Below are 27,881 nucleotides of genomic sequence, written 5' to 3' on the forward strand. Positions count from 1 at the left end.
TCTCTAAATTTCATTATGTATTTGTATTTATTTTTAATGTTAATTTTTCATGATATACTTCCAGAAGCTCAGGAACTTCCCAACCCCACTGTTTTCCTGTATATTTTATTTCTTCTATATTATTTTAGCAACAGTCACAAGTCCATCATTCTGCTACTTCAGTGCATCATGACATTGTAGGTTTAGACAATAAGGGAAAAAACCAAGCAGCAGGAAACCCGCAGCCCCAGCTTGGATGGGGCCTGTCCCAGTCCGTATACTCAAGATAGGAAGGACCTTGCCCTGGGACACGCGGAGCTGAGCTTACTTCCTTATCATTTTTTAGTGGTGACCATGGGCAAACAGCTGAATCTTTAAGCCTCAGTTTTCTCATCTGAACATGGTCCTGGGACTAGCATTTACTTCACAGAGCTAAACCGAAGAGCTCAGGGTGTAAATGGATCAAGTCTTCTGCACGATCTCTGGCCTCGGGTGTCCTAAGCAGGTGGTTCTCTGCAGTAACAAAGGAAGACAGTGAAGCAAAGAACGCACCTGCATCATGAGATTTCTGAACATGTTCGCCTCTTGGAGATACCTTTTATTCTCCCTTGTTTCAGGAAAGAATTCCTCCTGTCCTAAATCTTCCGTTAGCTGGAAATATGTCAAACCTCACTGATTTTTGACACTGAGGGAGCACCATAGGAGTAAAAGACCCCATTTCCTTGCTATCGTCCCACGGTACATTTTTTACACTGCTGTCCAGACGGTGGTGGCTGAAGTGTGCAGGGAAAGCAGTGAGGGACAGTTGTCCAGCGGAACTCAGGATCTTGAAACAAGCTCCACACAAACCCTTTGTATTCCTAGGAACTGAATTTCAGGGGTTGCTGTGCCAGAACTTGTATCACTCATGTCCTGGCCAGTTCTCCCAGGGCTCACCTCGCTGGGCCCTGCTCACTGAGCAGTCACACCATCTGCCACAGCCACAAGCCAGAGGTGACACCCAGCTTGTTTCAGAGCAACTCCTTCTGCCTGCCACTGTGGTTTAACATCAAGGGGCAGAATAAGAACTACCTACTGAATGGCCTTCTGTATCTTCTGTCCAACAATGGTTAAAGACACTACTAGCTTTAAATTAGTAACAGTAAAGGGAACATTTTAGTTCAATGAAAAGACCTGTACAATTTTTATGATTTTAAAACTCCACAGTTTGTTTGCTAGGCTCATGGCTTTTGCCTCGAACAAATAACTCAGATTCAGGAGTCATCAGGAGTTACTATGTGTTCAACAATGCTGAAAAAGCACCTGCTTTTTCTGCCTCCTTCACCACGTTGTTGGCTTCACTGCACCCATCCTTCATCTTACACCGCACACTGAACTGTAATCCCCAACACTCCTCCTGGGGAGAAGTTTTGGGTCATACGTGCACATACAAATACATCAGACAACAAAACATATTAAATAATTTTATTCTTTTTTCCTTTATGTTGCTAACAGCAGCCCAGTGTTAAAACATTTTAGAAAACCTGAAGAAATAAAAAAAAAATTTTGGTTTACATAAAGCATGTATAAAAATATCTATTCTGATAAACAGATATCTGATAATTACACTGCCCAGCTTTAAGAGTGCTAAAATAATAAATAAAAACCCGCAAATCAAAAAAGTAGGCTAGATAGCTTTGTTAAAATTCATTTTAACAATTTTAGCTAACCAACCTGTACTAATGAAATTCGAGTTACAGTTGCAGCCAGATCATGTGAGAGAAAACACCGTGTGTGGCTACTTCAGAGCCTTCCTTGGAAGCACCCGCTTCACAGCGGGAATGGAGCTGGGCTCCCAGCTCCAACAGTAAGCAGCAACAAAGAGCAGGGCAATTCCCACCTTTCCTAATAACCGTTCTACAAGAGTAAGGAAAAAATGACAACAATATCACTTCTTTCGACCAGTGAACATCAAAACCAGAATTGTAAATTTCTGCTAAGTGCTTGGATTACGATGCTAACACAGTTAAGATTCTTGGTTAACTAGATTTGACTTTTTAAAACTCACAAAACATAAAATATTTGCCTTCTGGTGCAACAGATTCAAGCCATAAGCAGTAAGTTCAACTTTTTTTTTTTTCTTCATCAAGTACTTTAACAGTGCAAAACATTAAAAGTCTTAGGCCACACTGCCCCCGTTTTGGCAGAGCGTGCCAATGTGAACTGCTTCAGGGAGGTATCACTGCCAGGAAGAGGCCAAGCAATCAAAACAAACACCTGCAATGATTCACTCGAAGGCCAGCACGCCCAAGGTAGATAGTTTCTTATGTAAGAGGTCACATATGTGACTCCAAGTGTCATTAAGCGAACGTCAGATACAATATTTTGTATTTCTGGCCCAGAGAAGAATTAATCTCACTACTTTGAGCAGTACTCAACATGCACGAGCAGGTCGCGGTGCTCCGTGGCTGGATACTGGATGTTGCAGTTGGGACACTCCACTAGGCTTTCGTTGAGCGCGGTGGAGGGACTCTTGGGGGAAGCAACTTTTACTCTATTTTCAGTCTCTCCTTGGAAAGCAGCTAATGGCTCCGTGAAGGCAATCTCGTGAAGCTGTTTCTGAAAAATAAATTGCAAGCACACACTGTACACCAGGCACTGTAGCCAGCAATTCTAACTGTTCCACAGATGTTGTAGCTGCTTCAGCTTTGTGGACAGATTTTTTTACTTGTCGGGTCAGGGCCCAAAAAGTTTCAAATCTGAGCTTTTATGAGTTGGAATTTTCAGTTTAGAGATGTCGAACCTGTGCTTAATCAGAAACACGTGAGATAGCGATGAATTCCTGTAACCGCCCAAACAACCAGGAAGTACTAGAGTTGAGTGTTGGGGACAGGTCTTGTGAAGACGCTCACAGCCAAGTGCAAAGGAGGTTCTGGGAGCCAAGCTGACTACATTGCCATGGCTTCACAGAAAAGGAACAACTTTATAATGGACTATATGAAAATGAGAGAAGGGGGGGCAGTCAGAGCACAGCGGTCAGAGCACCGCACGGGACGCTAACATCCCATGTAGGAGTTTGAATCCCAGCTGTTCTGTTTTTGATGTAGCTTCTCATTTATGTGCCTAGGAAAGTAGTACAGGGTGGCTGGGGTACTTGGGACTCTAGGAACTCCACATGGAGTTCTAGGCTCCTGGTTTTGACCTGAGCCAGCCCTGGCTGTTGGAGTCATTTGGGGAGTGAACTAGCATATGGAGAATGCTTCTGTCACTCTGCCTTTTAGGAAAGCAAATCTTAGAAAAGGAAACAAAGGGGGGAAAAAAACAGGCATCAATGAATCTTTACATCAACCAGGTTTCACGCAGAAATGACTAAGATACTGCATTATGCCTGTAAGAACTTCCTTTCTCACTTTTTAAATCAAGGATTGAGTATTTTACAGCACTTGATGAAAATACTGAGTGGCAGGAACACAAGATACATGAAAATCCTAAGTAGTTTACTTTGTCTCTGGATTTTTAGACTTCAAGCAAAAATCACTGACAGAAATTAATTACAAATTTGAATTCCAAGTAATCTAACTTGTCAAAATCAATGACATACTAAAACAATGGAAAAGAAACCTGTTGTTTCATTCATATAGGAGCTACAATTTTTTTTTTTTTTAGATTTATTTTTTATTGGAAAGGCAGATAAACAGAGAAGGGGGGGAGAGAGAGAGAGAGAGAGAGAGAGAGAGAGAGAGAGAGAGAGAGAGAGATAGAAAGATCTGTCTGCTGGTTCACACCCTAAGTGGCCGCAATGGTTGGAGCTGAACCAATCCGAAGCCAGGAGCTCCTTCTGGGTTTCCCACATGGGTATGGAGTCCTAAGGCTTTGGGTGATCCTCTACTGCCTTCTCAGGCCACAAGCAAGGAGCTGGAAGGGAATTGGAGCAGTCAGGACCAGAATCAGAGTCCATATAGGATCCAGGAACGTGCAAGATGAGGACTTTAGTCACTAGGCTACCGTGCCTGGCCCAGAACTTTAATTTTTTAAATATTTATTTACTTCCTGATTTACTTATTTGAAAGGCAAAATGACAGAATGGAGAATCTTCCATGTATTGGTTCATTCCCAAATGCCTGCAGCAGCCAGAGCTGGACTAGGCCGAAGCCAGGAGCCAGGAACTCCATCTGGGTCTTCCAGGTAAGTGACAGGACACAAACACTGGAGCATTATCCACTGATCCCAGGGTATGCACTAGCAGGTGGTCAGGTTGGAAATCGAGTTGCCAGGACTCAACAAGCATGCCCACATGGGACACAGGAGTCTCAAGGGGTGGGGCTTAACCTGCTGTGATCCCCAGTGAGTTTTTAACAACTGCTTTTTTGAAAGATTCCTTTATTTATTTGGAAAGCAGAGTTAGAAAGAGACAGACAGGAGAGACACAGAAAGATCTTTTATTTGCTGACTGAGATGACTACAACACTGGGCTCTATGAGGGTGAGGCCTGGAGTCCAGAGTATTGGGCCATCTTCCACTGCTTTTCCAGGTGTGTTAGCAAGGACCTGGGTGGGAAATAGAGCCACCAGGACTTGAATCAGCCCCCATATGGGATGCTGGCACTGCAGGTGGCAGCTTCATCTGTGATGTCACAGTGCTGGCACCAACAACTGCTTTTTTCTTCACTAAAAAATAAAACAACTGAGGAATTCTATTTGTAACATCTCATCATTTCAATTATTCTGTGGTGGTAGAATGATATATAAAACATGGAGTAATGAGATACACACACATATAAATTTTTACAGGACTGGCATAAAAGGTTCAGTGGCGCAAAACATGTTGGGAAAAAAAACCCTCCTTTTCCTCATAGGAACAATGTAGAGCTAAGAGTTACTTCAAGCAATTGCTACTGTTATCAAGACAGCTCACAGATGTCCTTAACTTATGACAACAGCACGTTAGCAGTAACAGACCCTTCAGCACTTTCCCTTCAACAGAAACCCAGGACTGCAGTCCAGCACCATCTGACTGCTCCGGCTTTGGGCCCAGTGCCCCAGGCAGCTGTGGTGATCTTTGGACAACATGTACTTGTTACCAAGGAACCTCACAGCCCTCTTTCCAGTGCTCTGATTGGATGTCTCCAGGGCAGCTCATCCTTCTAGACTGGGAAACGATTTGACACAGAAATAGAAAGATGGTGAAAAGAAAGAACAAAAGTTTCACAGCCGTGCAGACTTACCAAGGATTCCAACTGTGTTATTTGATTTCTTGCTTTTCGGAGCTCCTTAAGAATGACATGCAACTGATGTTGCATATTTTGACGATCAAGTTTTTCATTTTCAAAATCCAGAGTACATGCCTGCATCTGAAAATGCCCAGGACAAGACAGTTACAAGTGGTATACTTTGACTAGTTCCTTTGAATACTTGTGGTTATCAATTAGCATAAGGATATTTGTTGTACATGATGGCAGGAATTCAGTGGAGCACAATGGGATGCTAATGGGTGAAGATTTGGTTAATCCGAGAAGCACAGCTAATGCTTGAGGCACATGTGAGTGATGCTGTGGTTAGAATTACCTCCCCACATCCCCGTTTTAGTAAGAGAGAAGGGAAAAGGGTAGTTATTCCCTGATTTGGAATGCAGTAAGTCTCTTGCCCCTGTAGGAAGTTCTGTTCGAAACTGTAGGTAGCACTATTAAGAGATCCTTTGGGCCAGAGCAGCTGAAACCACTGGCCAAGATCTGTCAAGCAACTGCCATCAAATCTCCAAGAAATTGGTTTCCCTAAAGTTAGAAACAGGAATACACAACTAGCAGCCTCTTCAAATAAGTACAAAACAGTTTCACAACCTTTAAATAGTTTTCCACAGTACAGAACAAACTGAAGTTAGAAGTAACCCTCGTAGATACCTGTTGTTCCAACAGAGCTACCCGCGTTTGCTCCTCTTGTTGCTTTAACAGAGATGTGTAAAGGAACTGGACCTGTAGGATGTAAAGAGATGCTCTCATGTCTGACCTTTAACCGCTGGATCTGGATGCGTGAGAAGCTGACATCACAAGGCTTACATCTGCAAGCAGGACAATACCTGCTAATTGGACCTGAGTCACTGCCTCTGGTCACTGGGCAGCTAGCTACACAAGTAGCTGGGCACAGCCACCTGGCCAGGAGCTTCTGGAGACAGGCTGAGATAGCACTGAGCTCTGTAGTAACCGCACTCTCCTGCCCAGTAGTTCTTCATATTCACTAACTGTCCTGAGTAGGACACCCGGCTGTGCCTAGCCTCCTTGGCTGCATAGAAAAAGTTAATCACTTGTGTTAAATCCTTCCCAAAAGTCACTGCTCACATGTGTATACAGATGATGGTGGTAAACACCAAGGTGGCAAATATTACAGACTACTACCCTTCCCCGTGCTCAATTTAGCAAGAATTTTAGGAATTCCTATTATGATTGTGGCAATAACTTTAAAAGTTAACCATCTTGAATTTATAAAGCACAAATACATTCTGTCAACTCACACTCACAAAAGACCTGTGAGGTAAGCAGAAGTTATTATTATTCATTTGACAAGTAAATAACCTGGGAGTAAGAGAAATTGTGTGATCTGCCAAAGGCCACACATTCCAAACCAGAGCCCAGGGGTGGGACACTCACTGGCTTCCTTCTCGTCATTGGTTCTTTGGTCAAGCACCACTTCCTCAGGGAGGCCTCCCTGGCCCCACTCTTTGCCTTATCGCTGTTTTCTTTAGTTTACTTATGTTTTGGTTATTTGCTTATGTCCCATTTCTGATCTAGAACTTGTTGTATTCCTTACTGGATCCCTAGTTGTTAAAATAACCCCTGAAACTTAGAAGTACCCAAGGGAAATTACACAATTATAAACCATGGGTAAGCTGACCTGAGTTAAGAGTTCTTCAGATCTCTTCTTCTCTTCTTCAAGTTTTTCTCTTGCAATATCATTCTCTTCCTTGAGTCTTTGTATTTTCTCTGTTTTATGCCTATCATCTTCCAGATGTTGGACATCTGCCTTTCTTTGTGTACACAGCAGCTGATTTAATTCTTGAACCTCCTTTTGAGTTTCCTCATATTTTCTTCGGAATTCACTTAGTTCTAAACTCAGCTGAGTTATAGTTTGTCGTTCAATCTCAAGATCCTTTCTTGCATTTGCTAAAAGATGGTTATAATATTTTTGCTTCTCTTCTTGAAGATAACCTATGACAAAAAGCATTATGGCACAATTCATTTTATACAGCATTCCTGGGAAATAAATAAGACTAATATTCTGGGAAAAGTTAAACACTAAACATGGTCCCATAAAGAGATTATACTGTGTTTACAAAATGAAGTCAAGGGGATATTTGATGGAGGAAGAAAAGAGAGGTTCAGGCACATTATTCCAAGTTACAAAACAAATAAAAGAACTAAAAACAGTCATCCTGGGGGAAGAGGAAGTCACTCATGTCTAAACATAAGAAACTAACAAGAGGAGATTGCATGATTTACAGATATGCAAATGATTACCAAAATTGAAGAGCAGAAACAGGGATTGCAAAGGGAAAGGTGGGCTAAGGCTGTTTTAACAGGTACTCACATTACTTTGATAAAAACATGAGGTGAGAGAGAAAACACGGAGGGCACAGACTGGGAACGACTGAATGGTACAGCCAAGAAGAGTATCAGACCTTCCTCCGAACTGAAACCCCACTTTACATACTGCAAACATGTAAAGGCACTGTGGCAGGAACTGTGTCTTGCTAACGGCCAAACAGCTTTGAATTGTCCCTAGACACTGCCTATTTTCTTTTCAGCATTAGTTTCATTTTAAATATTCCAATGGAAGGCTCCAGAACACCAAGTTCGGCTGCCCTTCCTTGAGCATTCTCCTTACATAACAGCGTTTGGGTTCCTGAGTCTAGCCCTTTAAGAAGTGCTTTGTGGGCCTGGTGTGAATCTTCTCCCTGTAAGTGCCAGGATCCCACGGAGCACTGGTTTGTGTCCCAGCTATTCCACTTCCTATCCATCTCCCTGCTTGTGTCCTGGGAAAGTAGTGGAGGATGGCCCAAAGCCTTGGTATCCTGCATACTCATGTGGGAAACCCGAAAGAAGCCTTTGGATTGGCTGAGCTCTGGCTGTTGTGGCCATCTGGGGAGTGGATCAGTGGATGGAGGATCTTTCTCTAGGTCTCTTCTCCATAAATCTGTCTTTGCAATAAAAATAAATAAATCTTAAAAAAAAAAAGTGTTTTGCATGTTTGCTTGTCTTGAATCCCCATTAGCCCACTGAAAACACAGAGTAAGGTTTGTGGCCCTTCCTGCCATCCTTTGCAGGGTGGTTGTGATACTCAACTGAGATTAATGTTAGGGCAACTGTGATGCACTTGACAAGAAGCATTCTGAATAAGAAGATCCATCTCAATTGTTTGATGAGGTGTAATTAATATATAATGTAATCTTCCTCCTGAAGTTAAGAGGAGTAATTGCTGATGGGAGGCAAAGCAGAAAGACACTTGCTAACAAGGCCAGCTGCAGGGCAGCAACAGTGGAGCAGGGCTTTGAAGCAGGGGCAGGCCATGCACAGGTGCAGAAGACATAACATGACGTCAGAGCTGCCAAAGACCCTTACCCTGGGTCTTAACGCCCTTCTCCTAACCAAAACTACCAGGAAATAAGAGAGACCTGCCACAAGCGTGCTTCTTACTTCAAGGCCAGAAAATCTGCTCTTATTTCACTTCCCAACACATATCTATTAAAAGCCTGAATCTGATGAATCACTCCTTTTGGCAAATGTCAGGCTCAAAAGAACATTGCTAAAGCAGTCAGTACCTTCTGATTCAGTCTTCGTCGTCTGCTGTGGGAGTGAAGGAGCAGCTGTTTCAATTTTCTTTTCCAATTCAAAGATCTTTGCTAAGAGTCCTTTGACATAGACTTCTCGCTGCTGATCATACACAAGCCACTGCTGATTCTTCTCTAGAGCCTTCGAGTGAAAAGAACAACAGAAAAATAAGAAAACAACCATCTTCACACGGACAAGGGGATCCGAGCAGCATCGTCTTTTTCTGCCTCATTAAATACTTGCGGATGACGGCTGTGTGACACACACCGTCAGAATACATGACAATGTGGCAAACTCCATCTGAAATATCTGAAATACTGTATCACCCATCTTCAACTTTTTAATCTGCTGTTTCTTTCAGATAATAAATTCCTTAAAATGAGAGCATGGTTTTCTGAAAGAAGTCAGTCTCAATGTGGGGGTACAACAAATAAACAGAAAAACTTTGGATGATGAGATATTAACAAAATAGGCAGAGTTTGCTTCAGCAGGCAGGTAGGAGAGGAGTGAATCCCTTTGATACTATCGCCAATAGTCTTTCATTCGATCATAACTTTCTCTGAGGAAACTGAACATGTTTTGACTGCCTACCGGGTCTCCTAGCACAAGGTTTTCAATCTTATAAAACTGTATCTATATTACCTAAAGATTACACCCACAAATCTGTAACAACACATCAGCTAATATACAAGCTACATTACTTTCAGTGGATAGAATAAAAGTGTGAAACATAGGATCATGGATGTGTGGGTTCTTCATGTCAGGTTTCTTTTAATCCTACTGATATCGTTAACTCTGACAAATGCATACACTCCAGCTCTTACTGTTTTTAAGTACTTCACTCTTGGAGATTAACCAAAAGGTGAAGCAGGAAGGAGTGTGTAGGGAAGCCCAACCATCCTTCTTCCTGCTCCTTCCACCCTCCCACTGTGCCAGGGACAGTGGCAGGTCTGCTACAGAAAGCAGAGCACTCTTAAGCTAACAGCCAGTGAAGAAGACAGGTGTCCTGCTGCTGCTAGGCGGAAAAGCCCATAAACACACAGCATCAACACAAGCAATCCCAACTCCCTCCCCTTTCCAACGGAGGCAATCAACCCACGAGCACGGGCTGTGTTCTATGTTCCAGACACAGTCTCGGTGGCTGTGTGACGAGGGCACGCACAGTTAAACCTGATGCCAAATGCACCTAAATGCTACAGATGAAGGGATGCAGAAAAGAGGCTTATGTGCCTGAGCCCATCTCCTTTATGACAGCCAGATTATTTTGCCCTGAGCCCCCAGCTGGTTGTGTATGTGATGGTCCTCCTACCTCACAAGAATGCATTCCTTGCACGGGGGCCATGGTAATCTCTGCATCATTCCAGGGTTAGTGTAGGTGCTGCCAAAGCGAGCACGCACAGGCATGCATTGTGAAGAACCCCGACTTCAGTTGCTAAGCAATAGAAATCCTCAGCCGGAGGATCTTCCCCTCCGGCAGTGAGAGGAGCTGCTGGCCAGCACCGTGTACTGTGGTGAATTATGCATCAACACAATGAGCATGCCATCGTTTTTTGGGAAAACAGTTATCCCTTGTCCAACCTCTTTTTCAGTCCCTCAAAATGCCAAATTGTTTTAATTATCATAATGACTAGGACAATCTGATTCTCCTCCCTTAGACTGATATTAAAATCCTCCACAACCTGTCTCGTCCCATCCCTCGGTGGCCTCTTGTCTCCTCCATGACTGTTTCACTCCATGCACCTTGCATACCTTTGTGCCCAGCCCAAAGTGGGCACGCTTTCTCAAGTTGTGCGAGCCCAGGCTTGTCTTGCAAGGCTCCTCAGGCTGCCTTCCCCTCACCACACTCCTTCCCATTTGGCATCTTCTATTTGTGGCCTGGACTCAGACCTAGCACGATTCCCTGTCCTAACTAGATCACGAGCCTCCTAGAGACCAAAGGCCCAGACTTGTTCAGGCATTTAAAAAAATACATTTATTTATTTTTATTTGAAAGGTAGATTTACAGAGAGGAGAGACAAAGAGGTCTTTCATCTGCTGGTTCAGGGTCCAAATTAACACAATGGCTGGAGCTGGGAATGTGAGAAACCAGGAGCTTATTCCAGGTCTCCTAAGTGGGTGCAGGGGCCGAAGGACTTCAACTGTCCTCCACTACTTCCTCAGGCCAGAGTCAGGGAGCTGGATTGGAAGTGGAGCAGCCAGGACATCAACCGGTGCCTATGTGGGATGCCAGTGCCACAGGCAGAGCTTATTCAGCTGTGCAGACCCGATAGTCAAGCATTTTTAAGCACTTGAGTGTACAAGTTCGCTGTGTCCACAACAAGTGGCTGTCCAATAAATGTTTGAGAATAATGCTGACAATGTGCGGTGGTTAGCAAGCACACAAGGCCTTCAGCTCCAAACTGAAGTGTGAGAGAGCTCAGGGAAGTGAGAGGCTCTAACATTTCCTCTCACAGAGGACAACGATAAATTCAGAGTGATTTAAAAAAGCAACAATCGGTAAATGCAAGAAAATGTAATAAAAACCCTCTTTCCACAACTGCTTCTATAATCAAGTGAATATCTGTTATGGACACCATGTGTAATAATTCATTCCAGGTCTATTTTCCATTCATCATTATCCATGGTAGCACAGCAGCCAGGAAGAGTAATTCCATATCCTGCAGGACTGCCATAAAGAGATGGCATAATACAAGGTTCCTGACCGAAAAGTTGGACAATGCAACTTTACCAGAGTACAATTGTACATGCTGAAATTCATTTTCAAAAGTATTCTAATTATCTTTATCACTTTAGAAACATCTTACAGGAGACGGGCACTTGGCATAGTGCCAGCATCCCAAAGCGGCACCAGTTCAAGTCCTGGCTGCTCTGCTTCTGATGTGCAGAGAGGTCTGGGAGAACGAATTGCCTGGAGAGCAAGAACCTGTTGCCATATTAGTTTGAGAAAGAAAAAGAAATAGATATGAATTTAAACTGTTAAGAGGTTATCTTCCAAAAGACCACATGAGGGCGATGTTACTCTGCTCACTTTCCAGTAACTGCATTGGCTCTTCGCTCTGTAACAGGAAAAGCTTCACAAATGTATTTCCCAGCTATCAGTAAAGGTCAATATTAGTTTTGAATGCTGAATGTCATCACTGCATTGATTACCTCTTCCAGCCCTGAGCCATCTACATATTTATTAGACGTGCAATTAAGATTTTCATTTAAGCTATCACTATAACTATCAAACAAGACTGGACAACATAAAACTCTTGTGGAATGCTACTGAAGCTTACTTCTGGCCTGACAGAGATCCACTAAATACTCCATGGAGTGGTTAAACTGCCACTTGAGATGCCTGCATTCAAACCCCAGCTGTTCTCCAGTGCAGCTTCCTGTCAGTGCGCACCCAGGGAAGCAACAGATGAAGGCTCACGGGGCGAGTTCCTGGATCCTGCCTCAACTGGCCCGGGGCCAGCTGTTCCAGGCCTGCGGAGTGTCAATCAGTATATGAGACCCCTCTCTGTCCCTCTGCATTTCAAACAAATTAATATTTAAGAATTAGACTGTACTCGCAGGATAAAAAAAAATGTAATTCAATTGACCAAACTGGAATAGAACCATTGTAACCATGTTGAATTTATTAAAGCCGTGTTAGTCACATAACATCCTCATCCTTCAGAAGCATAGTGAATTATGTAAACTTAGAGAGATGTGGATATGTGCGACTTACAATCAAATGGTTTGGAAACAATGCTATGTGTTAATGTGTATGGGAGCAGTCAAAAGAAAACACAAAATGAGGGAAAATGTAACAATGGTTGAATTTTGGTAGAGTATATAGACATTATATGTGTCATTCACATTCTTGCAAATTTTAACTTTGTCTAGATTTAAAAATTCTTTTTTCACTTTATTTTTATTTCTTTGAAAGGCAGAGCTACAGATATAGAGAGGGAAAGACAGAGAGGTTGTCCATCTGTTGGTTCACTTCCCAAATGGTCCGAAAGCCTAGGACTGGGCTGGTCTGAAGCCAGGCGCCTGGAGCCTCTTCTGGGTCTTCCAAGTGGGTGCAGGGGCCCAAGCACTTGGGCCATCTTCCACTGCATTCCCAGGCACATTAACAGGAAGTTGGACTGGAACCGGAGCAGCCAAGAAACAAACTGGCACCCACATAGGATACAGTTCTGTAGGCAACAGCTTAATTTGGACTTTAGCCGTTAGGCCACCACGCTGGGCCCTCTATTTGTAATTCTAAAAATTACATTCTGATGACTTAATTTGTTTTTCCCCCTTTTCAGATTTCCTTTTTTTTGGACACGAGCTGGAGGGAAGGTCAATGTGCCCCAACAGGAGACACTTGGGCAGCACTGAACCTAATCAGAAACTGCCTTTAGCACACTCCTGATCTAGATGAGGAACAAAAGGATCAAATATGTTCTTGGGTACTAATCCACGTAATTTTATTATGTTTTTCAACATTTTATGTATCTTTAAAATTATTACTATAGAATCAATTTCTTGTCAAATACATGTGTCAAAGCAAAACTATTGATCTCCTGGGAGCCCAAGTCACTTGGCTTAAGTGAACTCAGACAGACAACAGCAAGCCTGCGGCTCCATGTTCCATCCTTAAAGATAGCTTTGATAGGGCCCAGCGCGGTGGCCTAGTAGCTAAAGTCTTTGCCTTGAATGTGCCGGGATCCCATATGGGTGCTGGTTCTAATCCCGGCAGCTTCACTTCCCATCCAGCTCCCTGCTTGAAGTCTGGGAAAGCAGTTGAGGACGCACCAAAGCCAGACCCTGCTCCCGCATGGGAGACCTGGAGGGAGTTCCTGGCTCCTGACTTCGGATTAGTGCAGCACCGGCTGTTGCGCTCACTGGGGGAGTAAATCATCGAACGTTAAGAACTTCCTCTCTGTCTCTCCTCTATATCTGACTTTGTAATAAAAATAAGTATTTTTTAAAAAGTATATATGAAGAATACTTTAAAAAAAAAAAAAAGACAGTTTGAGAAACTCCTAAGGGAGCGCTACTCTGCTTTCCGACACGAAAATTCTCACATTGAGAATGAAGAGCCCAAAGAACACGGGAACTGATGAGGCCCGAGGAGCTGGCCTGGCGTCGGGGCCCGGCCCTTCACGGCTGAGGGATTCCCACAGCAGGGCATATGAATTCTTCAACCCACATGGCTGAGCAACTGGCATAGTAAGATACGGTTACTGCATTTTAATGGTTTGGGGATAGAAGTACCTAAAAAAACCTGTCACTTTAATTTTTTGGAACAAAGGCAAACTTGAAAAAAAATTTATCTTTGCAGAGTAAAAACAGGAAAAAATTTGAATGTCTAGTCATAAGCAACCAGTTCCAACTCAAACTGAACTATGGGATCTCCAAATTTTGAAAACATTTGGAAAAAGGGAAAATGGACTTACTGTTAACTGGCAAACGTCCCACTGGGGCTCTATTTATGGGATTTGTTATTGTTTGCTCAACTATAAGGACCAGAACGTTATAGAGTTTATAAGGTTCAGAAAAGATGGCTGTTAAGCCTAGTGGAATGCCACAGCAACCGCGTAATTTCTTCATTTCAAATATCTCTAGGTAAAAGACTTTAATAAAAGCACTGGCACACCCTGCTAGACAGACATTGAAGAGCTTGAAATTTTCCTTTTGTAAATCAATCAGACTTGGAGAGATACTTGCTGAACAACATATAATAGCAATCTTATGAGCAAGCTTTGCTCAGAGAGGACATGCCAGTTATATTTATGAAATCAAAAACACCTAACTACTGACCTAACAGTCAAAAGTTTTATACTTTGCTTATCCGATATTGAAAAAAAAAAAATCCACTACGCACAATAGTTTATCCAATTATTAAAAATACTGTCTATTGCGCCTGGTGTGGTAGCCTAGTGGCTGGAGTCCTCGCATAGTATGCACCAGGATCCCATATGGGTATCGGTTCGTGTCACAGCTGCCCTGCTTCCCATCCAGCTCCCTGCTTGTGGTCTGGGAGGGCAGTTGAGGATGGCCCAAAGTCTTGGGAACCTGCGCCCGCGTGAGAGACCCAGAAGAGGATCCGGGCTCCTGTGTTCAGATTGGCTCAGCTCCAGCTATTACGTCCACTTTGGGAGTGAATCAATGGACAGAAGATCTTCTTCTCTGTCTTTCCTTCTCTCTGTATATTTGATTTTCCAATAAAAATAAAACAAATCTTTCAAAAAAATAAGTCTATCAATTTAAGTGTACCTGAAATACAGCTTTACTATATTTATATGTAAAATAACCTCCTCTCAAATTCTAGACAAAGAAAAGTGATATATGTAAAAAGAATGTGTTTCTTTTTTTGTACTATGAGGAAATCCGCATAGTACTAATTTCAAACTGAAAAGCACAACTGGCAGAAATGAGCAAAATAGCAAGAAATCTTAAGAAGAAACTTCAAGATAAATTACATAATAATAGTTGGGTAAATTAGGTAAACCTAAAGATGGAGCAGGGATTTTAACCAAAGCATTTTATGAAGTGGGTGGTTTCTAGAATTTTCTATCCTAAAAAGACCATGATTAGTGGAAATGGTTCTGTTAAGTACCCAGGAAGAGACTTAGAGGATGCTCTCTCACTCATCAACTGAAATTGTTGCCAATGTCTAGACAGGACGCAGGCACCAGGAGCGATTACCGGGTCTAGCTCACTATTCCGGCTTCCTGACGATGTGAACCCTGGGAGGCAGCAGGTCACAGTTTAAGTATTTGGGCTTCTGCTGCCCACATGGGAGGTCTGGATTAAATTTCTAGTTCTTGGTTTTGACCTGGCCCAGTCCCTGATACTTTGGGCATTTGGGGAGGGAACGATCAGATAGAAGCATTGGCTGTCTAGGTTTTCTATGGATCTTGAATAATTTCTTTGTTAATTTTAAAAAGGAAGAAATTAGTCATCTTTCCCCAACTTAACAAGAGAAAATGAACTTACATCTTGTAGTCGCATTTCCACTTCATGAATATTACTCACTGAGGAGTTGAACGAGTTTGCAGCCACAGTCTGTAAATAACCCAACACAAGTCAACACAACAGACATCAACAACAGACATTATATTTAACAGACATTCAGTTTCATAATACTGAAATATATTTCACAGGGGTAGCCCCAAATTCAGATTGAATATGTGCAGGTAAACCATCCAATCAGGTGACTGCTGTCAGAGTTCAACTCTCCTGGGAGCCTCCTACGCAAACTGGATCCCTGAGACGTCAGCTTGAATTTGACCTCTGAAGCTCTCGGACCCAGGATCCCAGCACTGCCCTCAGTGTGTATCAATGGGCCAGTGGTTTTTACCAAAAAAGTCAAACCAACTGGACTATTTAAATGAAAGCCTGAAAACACTCAAGCAACACGTAATAACTTTTCCTTAGAATAACACATTAGTTATAGGCTGAGTTTTCTTCATTCAAAACAAGACTAGGAGTATTTTGATCTCAAAATTTGTTTTGGAGTCTGGGATATTTATGTATATATAATGAGCTATCTTGCAGACAGAATCCAAGTCTAAACATGAAACTCACTTGTTCCCTTACACACTATTCACACACTCTGAAGGTTATTTCATACATTCTTTAGTGCGTGTTTTTACTGCACTGCCTAAAATCACATGTAGAATTTTATTCAGGTGGTATCATTTTTTTAAAAGATTTATTTATTTTTATTGCAAAGTCAGATATACAGAGAGGAGAGACAGAGAAGAAGATCTTCTGTCTGATGATTCACTCCCCAAGTGATCACATCGGTTGCAGCTGTGCCGATTCGGAGCCAGGAGCCAGGAACTTCCTCCAGGTCTCCACACAGGTGCAGGGTCCCAAGGCATTGGTCCGTTCTCAACTGCTTTCCCAGGCCACAAGCAGGGAGCTGGCCACTAGGCCATCATGCCGGGCCCACAAGTGGTATCATTTCTGTGCTCAAAAAGTTTCACAGATTCTGGAGCATATCAAGCTAGGGATACTCAATAACATTATTAGTATCAGTTTATGTAAATGGAACTCAAAATATAATTCCTCTCCTCTTGTTCATTTTCTCATAGAAGTAAAGGGGGTAGTAGGTGGCCTGGGGCCCTGGTTAGCCACAGAATCAGAAGAAACTATTTCAGTTTTGTTCAACAGATATAAGCAATGATACCTTTGTGAAGTTCAAACATTTTTTCCCTCCAAAGTTGTTCACTTTCACTCATGCTAGTATGCAGTCCTTTCTCGCTCTCAATTTAGCCCTCCAGGTAGAAACTATGATAGAGACAGCTCACTAAATTCCTTTCCTTCGGGTCCTGGGAAAACCGCAGACTGTTTCCCGGCCTTCACTATGGTTTGTGGAGTCAAATGACTGAATTGACTGATGGAATGCAAGCAGAATTGCAATACACCAACCCTGGGCTTGGCTCCCAAACTTTCTGGGTGGTTTTCTAGATGCCCTCTGTCTTCACAGGTGGGCATGGAGGATTTAACCACCTCAGGTGATGGAAGAGCCACTAGCAGGAAGAAACCTGCCCTCAGAACTGCTAGGATTTGCATGTCATACTCAAACACGAAGAGACCTGAACTTTACAGAAAGATTTAAGTCAACCGATTTGGCTCTGATTGTGATATTTCATGAATTTCAGCTCCCTAGAAATTCTGCAGAAAAATATAACCTCTTTAAACTCAACAGCAGTGCATCCGTGAAAGTACTTATAATTATCTAAGTCTGATGACTGCCAACTTTTCTAGAGGAGATACAAAGTAACAAAGACAGATTCTTTTTTTTCTTTTTTTGTATTGCATTTCATTTTATGACTTTGTTCATAGGCTCTGAGGTTCCCCCAACCCCTGCCCGTGCTCTCCCCCCATGGTGGATTCCTCTACCTTGTTGCATGTATTTTTTTTAAACTGTTGCAATATTATAGTTCAAATCCAGTCATGCTTCTTTCATTGCAAGCATGTACCATGCATAGAGTCTAGCATCTTATTGTCCAGATCAATTCAACAGTTTCTTGGGGAGACCATCTCTGGTCTTTTAAAAGCAGAGCTGGCAGAATATCGTTCCGACCAATTAAAAGTCATAGGATAACATCAACAACAGTTTACAACATTATGGAGTTAATTGACATGGTATTGAGTGACTGATATGTTAGAAAATGCAAGTTCTTAACCATATCCTGTGACTACTTCATTGACATTTCAATTTTAGTTTATATACAACCGGCTTCTATCCACCTTAAAATGGCTATAGGATACTATTCAGCTGTCTTGTGTCTATTTTCATTTTTGTATTTAGCAGTTTATTGTACTAAAGCATAATTTTTACTGAACTTGACAAAGGATATGACAAGGGATATGTACTGAAGCACAATTTTTACTGAACTTGATAAGGGATATGTCAACAGTTGAGGCACAGAACAGTTTTAGGAGGGGTGTGCAGAGAAATCTTCAATACCCCAGTGAGGAGTAACTTATTTTCGTGTCCTACCTAGCAAGGTATATGTTGAGTCTCCGCTGACCATTTCCTGTCTGGTTCTAAGCTTTCCTTTTTGTTCTCTATCTATTCTAATTTTGTTGTTTTTTTTTTGTTTTGTTTAGTTTTGTGGGGGGGCTCCGGGGCGACCTGATGGTCACTGCAGGAGAGAGTGGGGATCCAAAGTTGGAACTAAGTAAGGACCAAAGAAATCTCCTCTCCCTAGCAAAGACAGATTCTTAATAACGCTGATACTGCATTTGAAAGTTACAGATCTTCCCCTACAGGTGGTACTAATACACACATATCCAAATTTCGAAATGAACTGAAAATTCTATTGATCAATAAGTAGCTATTTACTGAGCATATACTATGTACCAGGAACTATGCTATTCAATACATAAATATTACCATATATAATCATCAGTATTCTCATAATGTGGGAACTGAAATTTAGGAAAGGAGTCTAGTGAACTCAGCACTACCTCTAGGGCTACTCAGATTCAGAGATCTATTCAGAGAAACATAGCTAGCAAGTGGCAAAACCGAGAGCTGAACCCAGTTCAGCTACCCAGATTTCAACAACGGGTGGACGGCAAGGGGCAGGGAGGAGGGAAGCATATGTAGTTAGGAAAAGCACAGCTGATATCATAATTGGTAGTAACCTCAAATATAAAAAAAACGAAGACATGAAGTCTACTGCTTTCATAATACAAACTACAGAGATAAGAGGTCAACAGAATCTTTTTGGTTATTGGAGATACATAGTAGATGTTGCATTCTCAAGTTTCCCAGGCAAAACGAAGGAGTAGGGACTAGAGGAAATCAGGTTAGCTATTTCCGCTTATGGAGAAAGGTCTAGGATATTTAAAAAAATAATTTTTATGTGACCTGTAAGCCGATTCTGCTGGCTCGTTGGCAAGCCTGTTTTAACAAACTCATTCTTCAAAAGACTTACAGATTGCATTGGAAAGAAAAATCTGCACTTGAGGAAAATTATTAGTACCTGTGACAAACGGAACGTACTGGCTTGGCTTTCAAGCTCGGCAATTCTTGCTGTGGTGGCTGACAACTGCTTCTTCAAAACATCTGTCTCTTCAGACAAGGATTTCAACAACTGCTCCCTCCTTTCACCTTCTTTTGTTTTCTCTTCCAGCTGTTCGAGCAATGCAGAGTTGCTGCATCTGGTCTTTAGTTGGTCTCTGAGTCGCTGTATTTCTTTGTCTTTCTCTGCGAGGTGGTAAACATTCTTTCCCCTCTCTTCTTCAAGGGCTCGAACTTTCTACAAATAAACCAAGAAGAATCTTACAACAAATCCAGATCAAACATCTGGATAAACATACTTCAGCAAGTACTTATGAAGTGTTTATTATTGGCTAAGTCAGCACTGTGCTGGAAATCAGGGCCAAAAACAGATGAAACCACGGTTCTATCCCCAAACAACTTACACGGGAGAGTAAACCACTATGGGAAGTAATTCAGTATTTATCAAATGAATAGGTGTAGACAGAGAGAAAGAAGCCACTCCTCTCAAAGGTGACGAGAGAAAGTTGCAGAAAGAATAACTCTTATGAGTATTTGATAATCATCCTTCCAGAATATCAAATCTTATAAACCTAAAGAATAAAGCTTATCAATGACCTTGAGCTGGCAAAGTTCTACAATGCTAGAACAAGATAAATGCATTCAATAGGCTGCTTACTCTTGATAAAATGATTTGGTAATCAATCTCAAAAATATTTTAGGAGTACTAAATATTTAAAAGACTTTTGAAAGATGGGCCTGGTGCGATAGATGGGCCTTGTATCCGCTGGGATCCAGGATTTCATACGGGTACTGGTTCATGTCCAGTTCCCATCCAGCTCCCTGCTGGTGGGCTGGGAAAGCAGTAGAGGATGGTCTAAAGCCTTGGGACCCTGCTCCCATGTGGGAGACTTGGAAGAAGCTCCTGGCCCAGGGCTTTGGATCAACTTAGCTCTTGCCATTTTTGCCATTTGGGGAATGAGTCAGCTGATGGGAGATTCTTCTCTCTGTATCTCCTCCTATGTGGCTTTCCAATAAAAAAAAATCTTAAAAAAGAAAAAAATACTTGAAAGATAAAAATGTAATGGTTTTTACAGTGTTGCTGACACAAAACAGAGCCAACAGGAGGAGGAAACAATTCCCAAGATGATGGGGCTAACTGGACCAAAATTTAAAGCCTGAAAAAAAGCAATTGATAAAATACAAAAAAAGGGAAATTTAGGATAGGTGAATGGTTATCCATGAGAGGATTTTAGCTGTCCACAAGATTAAGTGAAGTCAGTAGCATGTAATAGATAAGAGAGCTGTACACACACAGCTTTAGATTTTCAGAGTTTTAGCCACAACTGTGCCATTCCAATCTGTGTCTAGCAGAATGCAGTGGAGAGACTGTGTTCAGCTGCGGGTGTGTCAGCTAACCACAAAGTGTTCAGGATGATAAGAAGTCAGAAAAAACTTAAAATAAGGAAGTGAAAAAAAATTTCTGAAGAGGAAGCAAAATCTCAAATATTTGATAAACTGTCATGGTGGATAAAAAATGGACTTGAAAATGAACTTGAAAGATGAAAGAAAAAACAAGAACAAAAACAAATGGAAAAATAACAACAACAAAAGAACAAAAAATACAGAAAAAGAAAAAAATAGACTTACTCTATTGCTTTAATGGGCACAATTAAAAAAAAAGCCAAGTTGATTATAAAATAAACCAAACAAATTGATTATAAAGGAATTCAGTGCTTGTCAAAAAAACAGAATGAACACAGAAAACAGCTCTCAGGGAAATTGTAGGATTTCCTTTATCAGACTGCAAAATAACTTTTATGCTAATGAGCTGGTAATGACTGACTTCTCAATGTTTAAGTTCATATCACAATTTACATGATTAAAAATTATAATAGAAAGTTCAGCTTAATGATTTGACTACAAATAGATTTTAAAGAAATCAAATATGTTCATGTTCTAAATGTATGTTAGTTTTTTGTTGCTGAGAGGAAGCACCCAGGAAGGAAGGTTTTCTCTGATTTACAGCCTGCGGTCCCAGAGCTCGGGCTGGTGGTGGGGTGGCAATGTGCGGCACAGTGTGTGTGGAGAAATGGTGGCAAGGTCCCTGGAAGCCCAGGACACAGCAGCCACACCCTCACTCCACCCTGTGTGATCTCATCCTGGGCCTCCAGCCTAGCAACTTCCCCAGGCACTGTAACAGGATTAAACCTCCATCTAATCTGCCAATCACCAACCCCTTAATTGCTAATTAATCCATTAACTGTTAACACAAAGCTCTCACAGCTGAACAACTACAAGAGCCTGGGAAACCAATTCCTATTCGATCTAGTACTTTTGCAATAAAACAAATTTTCTGGTGAAATTATTAGCTATTTCTAATTCTAATAAACTCCTAATGTTTTTGTTGTCTGTGCTATAGTGGTAAATCCAGGAATATAAAACGCAGAGGGAGAGAATGCAGAATGCCAATATATGTAATAATTTTACCTAAAAACCCTGGAAAAGGGACCAGCATATGGCACAGTAGGTTATGCTGCTGCTTGGAACATCAGTGTCCCCTACTGGAGTACCCGTCTGAGTCTGGGCTGCTCCATTTACAATTCTGTTTTCCGCTAATGTGCCTGGGAAGGCAGTGGAAGATGTCCAAGTATTTGGGCACTTGCTACCCATATGGGGACACCAGGAGTGAGTTTCTGGCTCCTGGCTTCTGCCTGACCCAAACCTGGCTGTTATAGTCCACTGGAGGATGAACCAGCAGGTGGAAGATCTCTCCTCTGCCTGCTACCACTGGTGGTCCTCTTGCCTTCTCCCTGTTACACTGCCTTTCAAATAAATAAATAAACCTTAAAAGGAAAACCTCAAAGCAAAGATTACTAGGAAAGCAGTCAATACACTTGATAAAATATTTATGAAGGAAATGAGAATGCTATTTAATACTCTGAAATACACAGATTTTATTTTACATCTAGTAAAAAAGCATGCTATATAACTGTGGAGTAAATTATTTTTCTTCTCCTACAGTTAGAGATACAACAGAATAGTTTGAAAAAAAGAGAGACAGGTGGGGGAGCACAGTGTCATAACACGTTAATCCTCTGCCTGTGGTGCTGGCATCCCATGGGCACTGGTTCTAGTCCAGGCTACTCCACTTCTGATCCACCTCCCAGCTTATGACCTGCGAGGACAGCAAAGGATGGCTTGAGTCCCTGGGTCCTTACACCCACATGGGAGACCTGGAAAGAAGCTCCAGGCTCCTAGCTTTGATCTGCTAGGCTCTGGTCATTGCAGCCGTTTGGGGAGTGAACCAGCAGATGGAAAATCTGTCTATCTCTGTACACCTGCGTTTAGAATAAAACAATTTAAAAATAGTACAGTGTAACTTTAAAGCACACACCAATGAATGACAGCATAGAAATTGAATACTTCTAAGTTATACAATCAAAAAATAGTGAAAATAGTAAAGCAGTAAGTCTCATAATCTTAGATAAAGCATGCCATGATTTGAATGTATACTGTAAATTGCACATGTTGAAAACTTAATCCCCAGTGCTACAGTGCTGGGAGAAGGCGCCTAGTAAGAGGTAACTGGGTCCTGACAGCTCCACTTTTGTGTGTGGATAAGGGAGTTATGCAGGAGTGAGTAGGAACAGCACAAGTAGGTTGCTGAAAAGTGAGCTTGCTTGCCGAAAGCCCTCGACTAGAGCCAGCACCATGGACTTCCAAGGCTCCAGAGCCAGAAGCCAAGCACCTCTGCTTCCTTTGTGTTACCTGGTTTGTGCTATGCCGTTATAGAAAGAGAACACAGAACAAGAGCACAACAAGTCACCCAGAGTATTCACACTGAACTACACTATCAAAAGACTCCAGGAAGAATGAGACATTCATCCATTGTTATTTTTTTTAAATAACTGAAGAACAGGCCACAGAATTGTATGTGGTGAAGAATTTTAAACTAAAATGTCTTGATTCTGGGGCCCGGCGCGGTGGCGCAGTGGTTAAGGTCCTCGCCTTGCACGCCCGGGATCCCATATGGGCGCCGGTTCTATCCCAGCAGCCCCGCTTCCCTTCCAGCTCCCTGCCTGTGGCCCGGGAAAGCAGTCGAGGACGGCCCAAAGCTTTGGGACCCTGCACCCGCGTGGGAGACCCGGAAGAGGCTCCTGGCTTCGGATCGGCATAGTATCGGCCGTTGTGCTCACTTGGGGAGTGAATCATCAGACGGAAGATCTTCCTCTCTGTCTCTCCTCTCTGTATATCTGCCTTTCCAATAAAAAAAATAATAAAAATAAATCTTTAAAAAATGTCTTGATTCTAAAACAAACGTAGTGCTTGGTAATTGCAAAATACATAATTAATTGCATTAAAAAAATTAGAGCCAGCCCCGTGGCATAGCAGGAAAAGCCGCTGCCTGTGATGCTGGCATTTCATATGGGTACTGGTTTGTGTTTCAGATGCTTCACTTTGGATTCAGATTCCTGGTATTGGTTCAAGAAAGGCGGCGGAAGATGGTCCAAGCGTTTGGACCCTGCCACCCCTGTGGAGACTCAGCTGAAACTCCTGGCTTTGGCAGGGCCCAGTCTGGCTGCTGCAGATGGAAGAGCTCTTTCTCCTTCTCTATAATTCTGACTTTCAAATAAATAAACAGATCTTTAAGAAAAAAATACGCAAACTTGTAGAAGGACATTGTGACCCTAGAAGATCAGCAAGCACAGGATTACAATTGATTGGATAACATTTGTATGAGAACAACTGAATGGATGCCATTTGTGTGACTGATTGGATATCCTTTGCATGAGAACAACTGAATGGATATCTTTTTGTATAACTGATTAGACAACATTTCAATAAGACAAAATTTTACTCCATTTGGCATTAGGCAATAACCTTAATATAATCCCATCAGCCTGGTCAACTGTCTCCACAAAACGGAAGACACATCTGTTGGCATTCTTGAGGCCTGTGCTCACTGACCTTCTAGAGTCACAATGTCTTTCTACACAAACTCATCTTTTAAAAAAAGAGAGGTTAATTAGTAGTGACTAAAACATGACTGAGAGTTGGCAATACCAAAGCAGAAACTGAAGATTCTTAAGCAAGGTCAGCTTTCAAACACCATGGAGCGGGAAGGACAGGGCCTGGTGAGAACGGGGAGGCAGCCTGAGGACACCCGAGCAGGTGTTCTCAGAAGCACGCTGCGGCTTCTCTGAGCACATACCTCCAAAAGCCTCTGTCTCTCTTTGTCTTGCGGCTTTCCTTTCCCACTGGTGATCTCGTCCACCGAGGTCTTCAAGGCTGCAATCTCGCCCTTAAACCTCTCCAGCGCAGTCTCTGATCTGGAGCTACTGGGCTTGGAGCCCCACTTACTTTTAATTAAATCCTTGGGACTTTTGGATGACATCTCCAAAACAGTCTATAAAAAGAAAACCAGGCGTCTCACTTTAGTCTCAGGTTTTAAAAAGGCCTAATAAGCCATTTGTTCTCAATACAAATGCCTTATCTACATCAGTGGGGTGCGGTAACAATTTCAGTTTTTAATCATTGAGACACATACATGGGCCGTATACATTCATCTTCTAAAAATATATCTGTTTACGCACTTCTGTGCTGTGTTCTGCATGCATCTTACACTTCAGTAGAAGAAAAAAATAAAGAAACAGAGGGTACCCTACCGTTAAATAAGACTGAAGGAAGTAGGTTACAATGAAGGGACTTTCTCACCCATGAATAAAGGGCTGGTGGCAAGTAACAGGATTCTGAGCTTACAGGTATTGGAAAGCCATCACTCAATACAATTCTATGTCCTGCTTATAGCTCAGATCTTTTTAGCTATTTTTGAGAGCATAGCAGCAAAGGAAGATGATATGAAGCATTCACAGAATATGAAGCATTAATATTCAGGGGACTAAGAGTAAGGAACTAGGGAGCCAAATGAATCGGATGACGCTTATCTCTCAACAGTGCTGGATGACAATGACGAAGTACACAGTACAAAATCTAGCAGGCAAATATATAATGAAACCCACTGCGCACATAAAAAGAACACGAAGATAGCTCTTCATTAAAGAACACGTTTTCACTTCTTGTATTCTGTGACAAAATAACAGCAATCAGGCCTTTAGGGGTATGAAACTACTAACAAATTAAAAACTTGCAACAAAGCCTGATTATGGTTAGACACAGGTGGGCCACAGGGAAACGACTTTTAAGGTCATCCTGTGTAGGGAATCAGAAGGTCTAAAAAAATACTGTAGTTGTGTCGAATGAACAGCTCCCACCAGCTATCACAATATAAGATTCTAGCCCACTGTGCGATGGAGAGCTAAGGCGGCCTGTAAGTCTTGTTGAGGCAAGCCAAGGCTGTGGTCCCTCTGGAACCCACTGCCACAGGAACCTCGGGCTTGATCCCCCAAGCCTGACTTGACATACCGGGCTGACACCACAGACAACGAACTTTCTACCAAGCCCTGGTCATTATCATGAACAGGGAGGCATGCCCAGAGCCTGATGGGCTGAAGTCGTGCCGGGACTAAACAAGCATTTTAATGGGCAGCCATCACATGCCAGGACTTCCTTAAGGGGAGACAAATGCTAACGGGCATCCTCACCCCAGATCTCACGTGGAGAGACAGGCCAAGACAACCTCCAAGAGGCGCTGCTTTCCACTCCCGTCGCCGAAAATACACCAGGACCCCATGCTCTGGGATGAAATCTTAACGAAAGACCCTGGTTTAGGCACCTGGCCACTTTGCACGCCGTTAAGATGCTGGCAATACGTACCGCAGGGCTCTTCCGATGTGTGGGAGAGACGCCGCCGTCCTACAGGCGCGGGTGCCCGGGCGTGCTGGGATGCTGTTCCGCAGCCGGATTGCCGACCCCGCCTCCCTCGCGGTCCGGCCTGGCTCCGGGGCTGCCGGGCCTGGTCGCTGCCCGGGAGCTGCCAGCACCTGAGCCTGAGCGCGGAGCCCGCAGGGCCCAAGCACAGCCGCCGGCACCGACGCCGCTTCCGGGAGTTTGAATCCCGCGGCCACGGCGGCGGGGACGCGCTAAGCCGAGGCGCGCCTGCCGATTGGCTGCGGCTGCGTAGACGCCGAGGGGCGGAGCTGCGTGGAGGGCGGGGTCGGGCCGCGAGGTGGGCGGTGGCCTGCGGGTGAGGCGTCCGCTCTGGCGTTCTGTCAAGAGATTTTTTTTTTTTTTTAGGAAAAGCGGATTTACATTCCTCTGCTTCTAGGAATGCAAATGACTATTCCTGAGGACTGAGTGCAGCGACGCCGGGCCGGGGCTCGTCGACAGCCCCTCAGCCCTCGGAGGCGGACAGCTCCCGCCGAGGAGCGCGGCTTTCCGGTCGCCCCTCTGGGCTGTTTTCATTCGGCCCCAAGTCAGGGGTGGAGCCCCAGCGAGCAGGGAACAGGGCAACGGCGGGCACGCCCGGGTTGAACGCTGAGATTGCCAGCCCTGGGCAGGCGGCGACAGATTGCAGCCCTCCCGCCTGTGATCTGCCAGCCAAGTGTGGGTCGTGGGCCGCCGCCTTGAGAGCGTTCTTCGCGAAGAGGTGCAAGGACCTGAGAATTGGCAGGGCCTCTTTCTCCCTTAGACCAAGCATAAAATCAATAAAAATTTAAAATAGTGTTATTTAAAAGAGTAGCAAAGCATCTCGGGAAGGCAGGTTGCAGAGGTTAAACCATAGATAAAGAAAGACTGGCTGCCTTTCGAACCTGCCTGCCTCTTACAAAATGTACGACCTTGGATAAGTTGTGTAACCTCTCTGAGCCTTGATTCTCTGGTTGATTAACGGGTGCAAGTCATAACTACTTCATTAGGCAGTCATGAAAATTAAACAAGAGCATCTTTGTAAAGTGAATTTCCCATGGATGCTAACTATTGTTAAACAAGCAACAGTGTCATATGACTGAGTGGAGTGAATAAGAAACTATCGGGGAATGTAAAAGATAAAAAACCACCAACATAGTGCTAGGCGGTGAGTTTAGCACCTCCTTCCAGGAGCTCACGTTTCTGAAGGGTTTCCTTCCTCTTGGTTCCCGTCCTCTCCTTCACGTTAATGTATGTGATAGGATTGGGATAGGGGAAAGCAGGAAAATTAAAGAGGCACAAAATTAGCGCACCTTTTGAGCCAAATGGGGAACAGATGAGGGAGGGAGGTGTTGTGTGATAGGGGTGGCACTCTGGGCCTGCTGGGCCAGACCCTGCACTTCCTCTCTGCTGTCCAGGGCTTTCTTTTCTAGGGGTAGTTTCCCCCACTTCCCCTGCCCCTCTTGAGTAGGGTTGGGATTCCCGGGGCTTGGGGGTGTATGTGAGTAGGTAATTATCATTGCTGAACCTGAACGGGGGTTTGCTCTTTGCAGATAGGTGCTGCCAATCATGATGTTGCCTGGGGCTGGACGGTTCCTGAAGGTGTCACAAGGTAACAGTACTTTGGAGTTGACTGTTCACCTAGGGATAAGGCAAAGATTGAAAGCTCATCTTTATTCCTGTGAAGAGAGAAGCCAGACAGCCAGGCTGACTAGGCGTTTATCACAGCAGGTGAGCTCATTATCTTCCCAGTAGGAAAAGGTTCTCCGGAAACCAAAACAGTATCAAAGGCTGCGGGACAGGTTTAGAATG

General features: G+C 43.2%; 1 protein-coding gene across 2 annotated transcripts; it reads right to left on the reverse strand.

The window, feature by feature from the left end:
* Positions 1–1,461: 1,461 nt before the first annotated feature.
* Positions 1,462–26,247, reverse strand: CEP55 (centrosomal protein 55). 2 transcript variants are annotated; one of them, XM_040991892.1, is made up of 9 exons: positions 26,040–26,247; positions 24,478–24,672; positions 19,246–19,521; positions 15,737–15,805; positions 8,767–8,917; positions 6,843–7,156; positions 5,855–5,926; positions 5,183–5,308; positions 1,462–2,577 (listed from the first exon to the last, which is right to left on the reverse strand). In XM_040991892.1, the coding sequence occupies exons 2-9, from the start codon at positions 24,658–24,660 to the stop codon at positions 2,377–2,379; spliced, it is 1,392 nt and encodes a 463-aa protein (XP_040847826.1). In that variant the 5' UTR covers positions 24,661–24,672; positions 26,040–26,247; the 3' UTR covers positions 1,462–2,376. The 2 variants fall into 2 exon arrangements, with proteins under 2 accessions (XP_040847826.1, XP_040847827.1); XM_040991893.1 differs by lacking the exon at positions 26,040–26,247 and having other exon boundaries at positions 24,478–24,684.
* Positions 26,248–27,881: the final 1,634 nt, after the last annotated feature.

This window comes from Ochotona curzoniae, unplaced genomic scaffold (genome assembly GCF_017591425.1).
Source record: "Ochotona curzoniae isolate NIBS_2020 unplaced genomic scaffold, NIBS_Ocur_1.0 contig_66, whole genome shotgun sequence".
Lineage (NCBI taxonomy): Eukaryota > Metazoa > Chordata > Mammalia > Lagomorpha > Ochotonidae > Ochotona > Ochotona curzoniae.

Coding starts and splice junctions, on each gene's coding strand:
- CEP55 (XM_040991892.1), bottom strand. CDS start 24,660: ATGTCATCCAAAAGTCCCAAGGATTTAATTAAAAGTAAGTGGGGCTCC. Junction 5,927..6,842: donor CTGAAGAACTCTTAACTCAG/GTCAGCTTACCC, acceptor TACATCCTACAG/GTCCAGTTCCTTTACACATC. Junction 2,578..5,182: donor TAACACAGTTGGAATCCTTG/GTAAGTCTGCAC, acceptor TTTATTTTTCAG/AAACAGCTTCACGAGATTGC.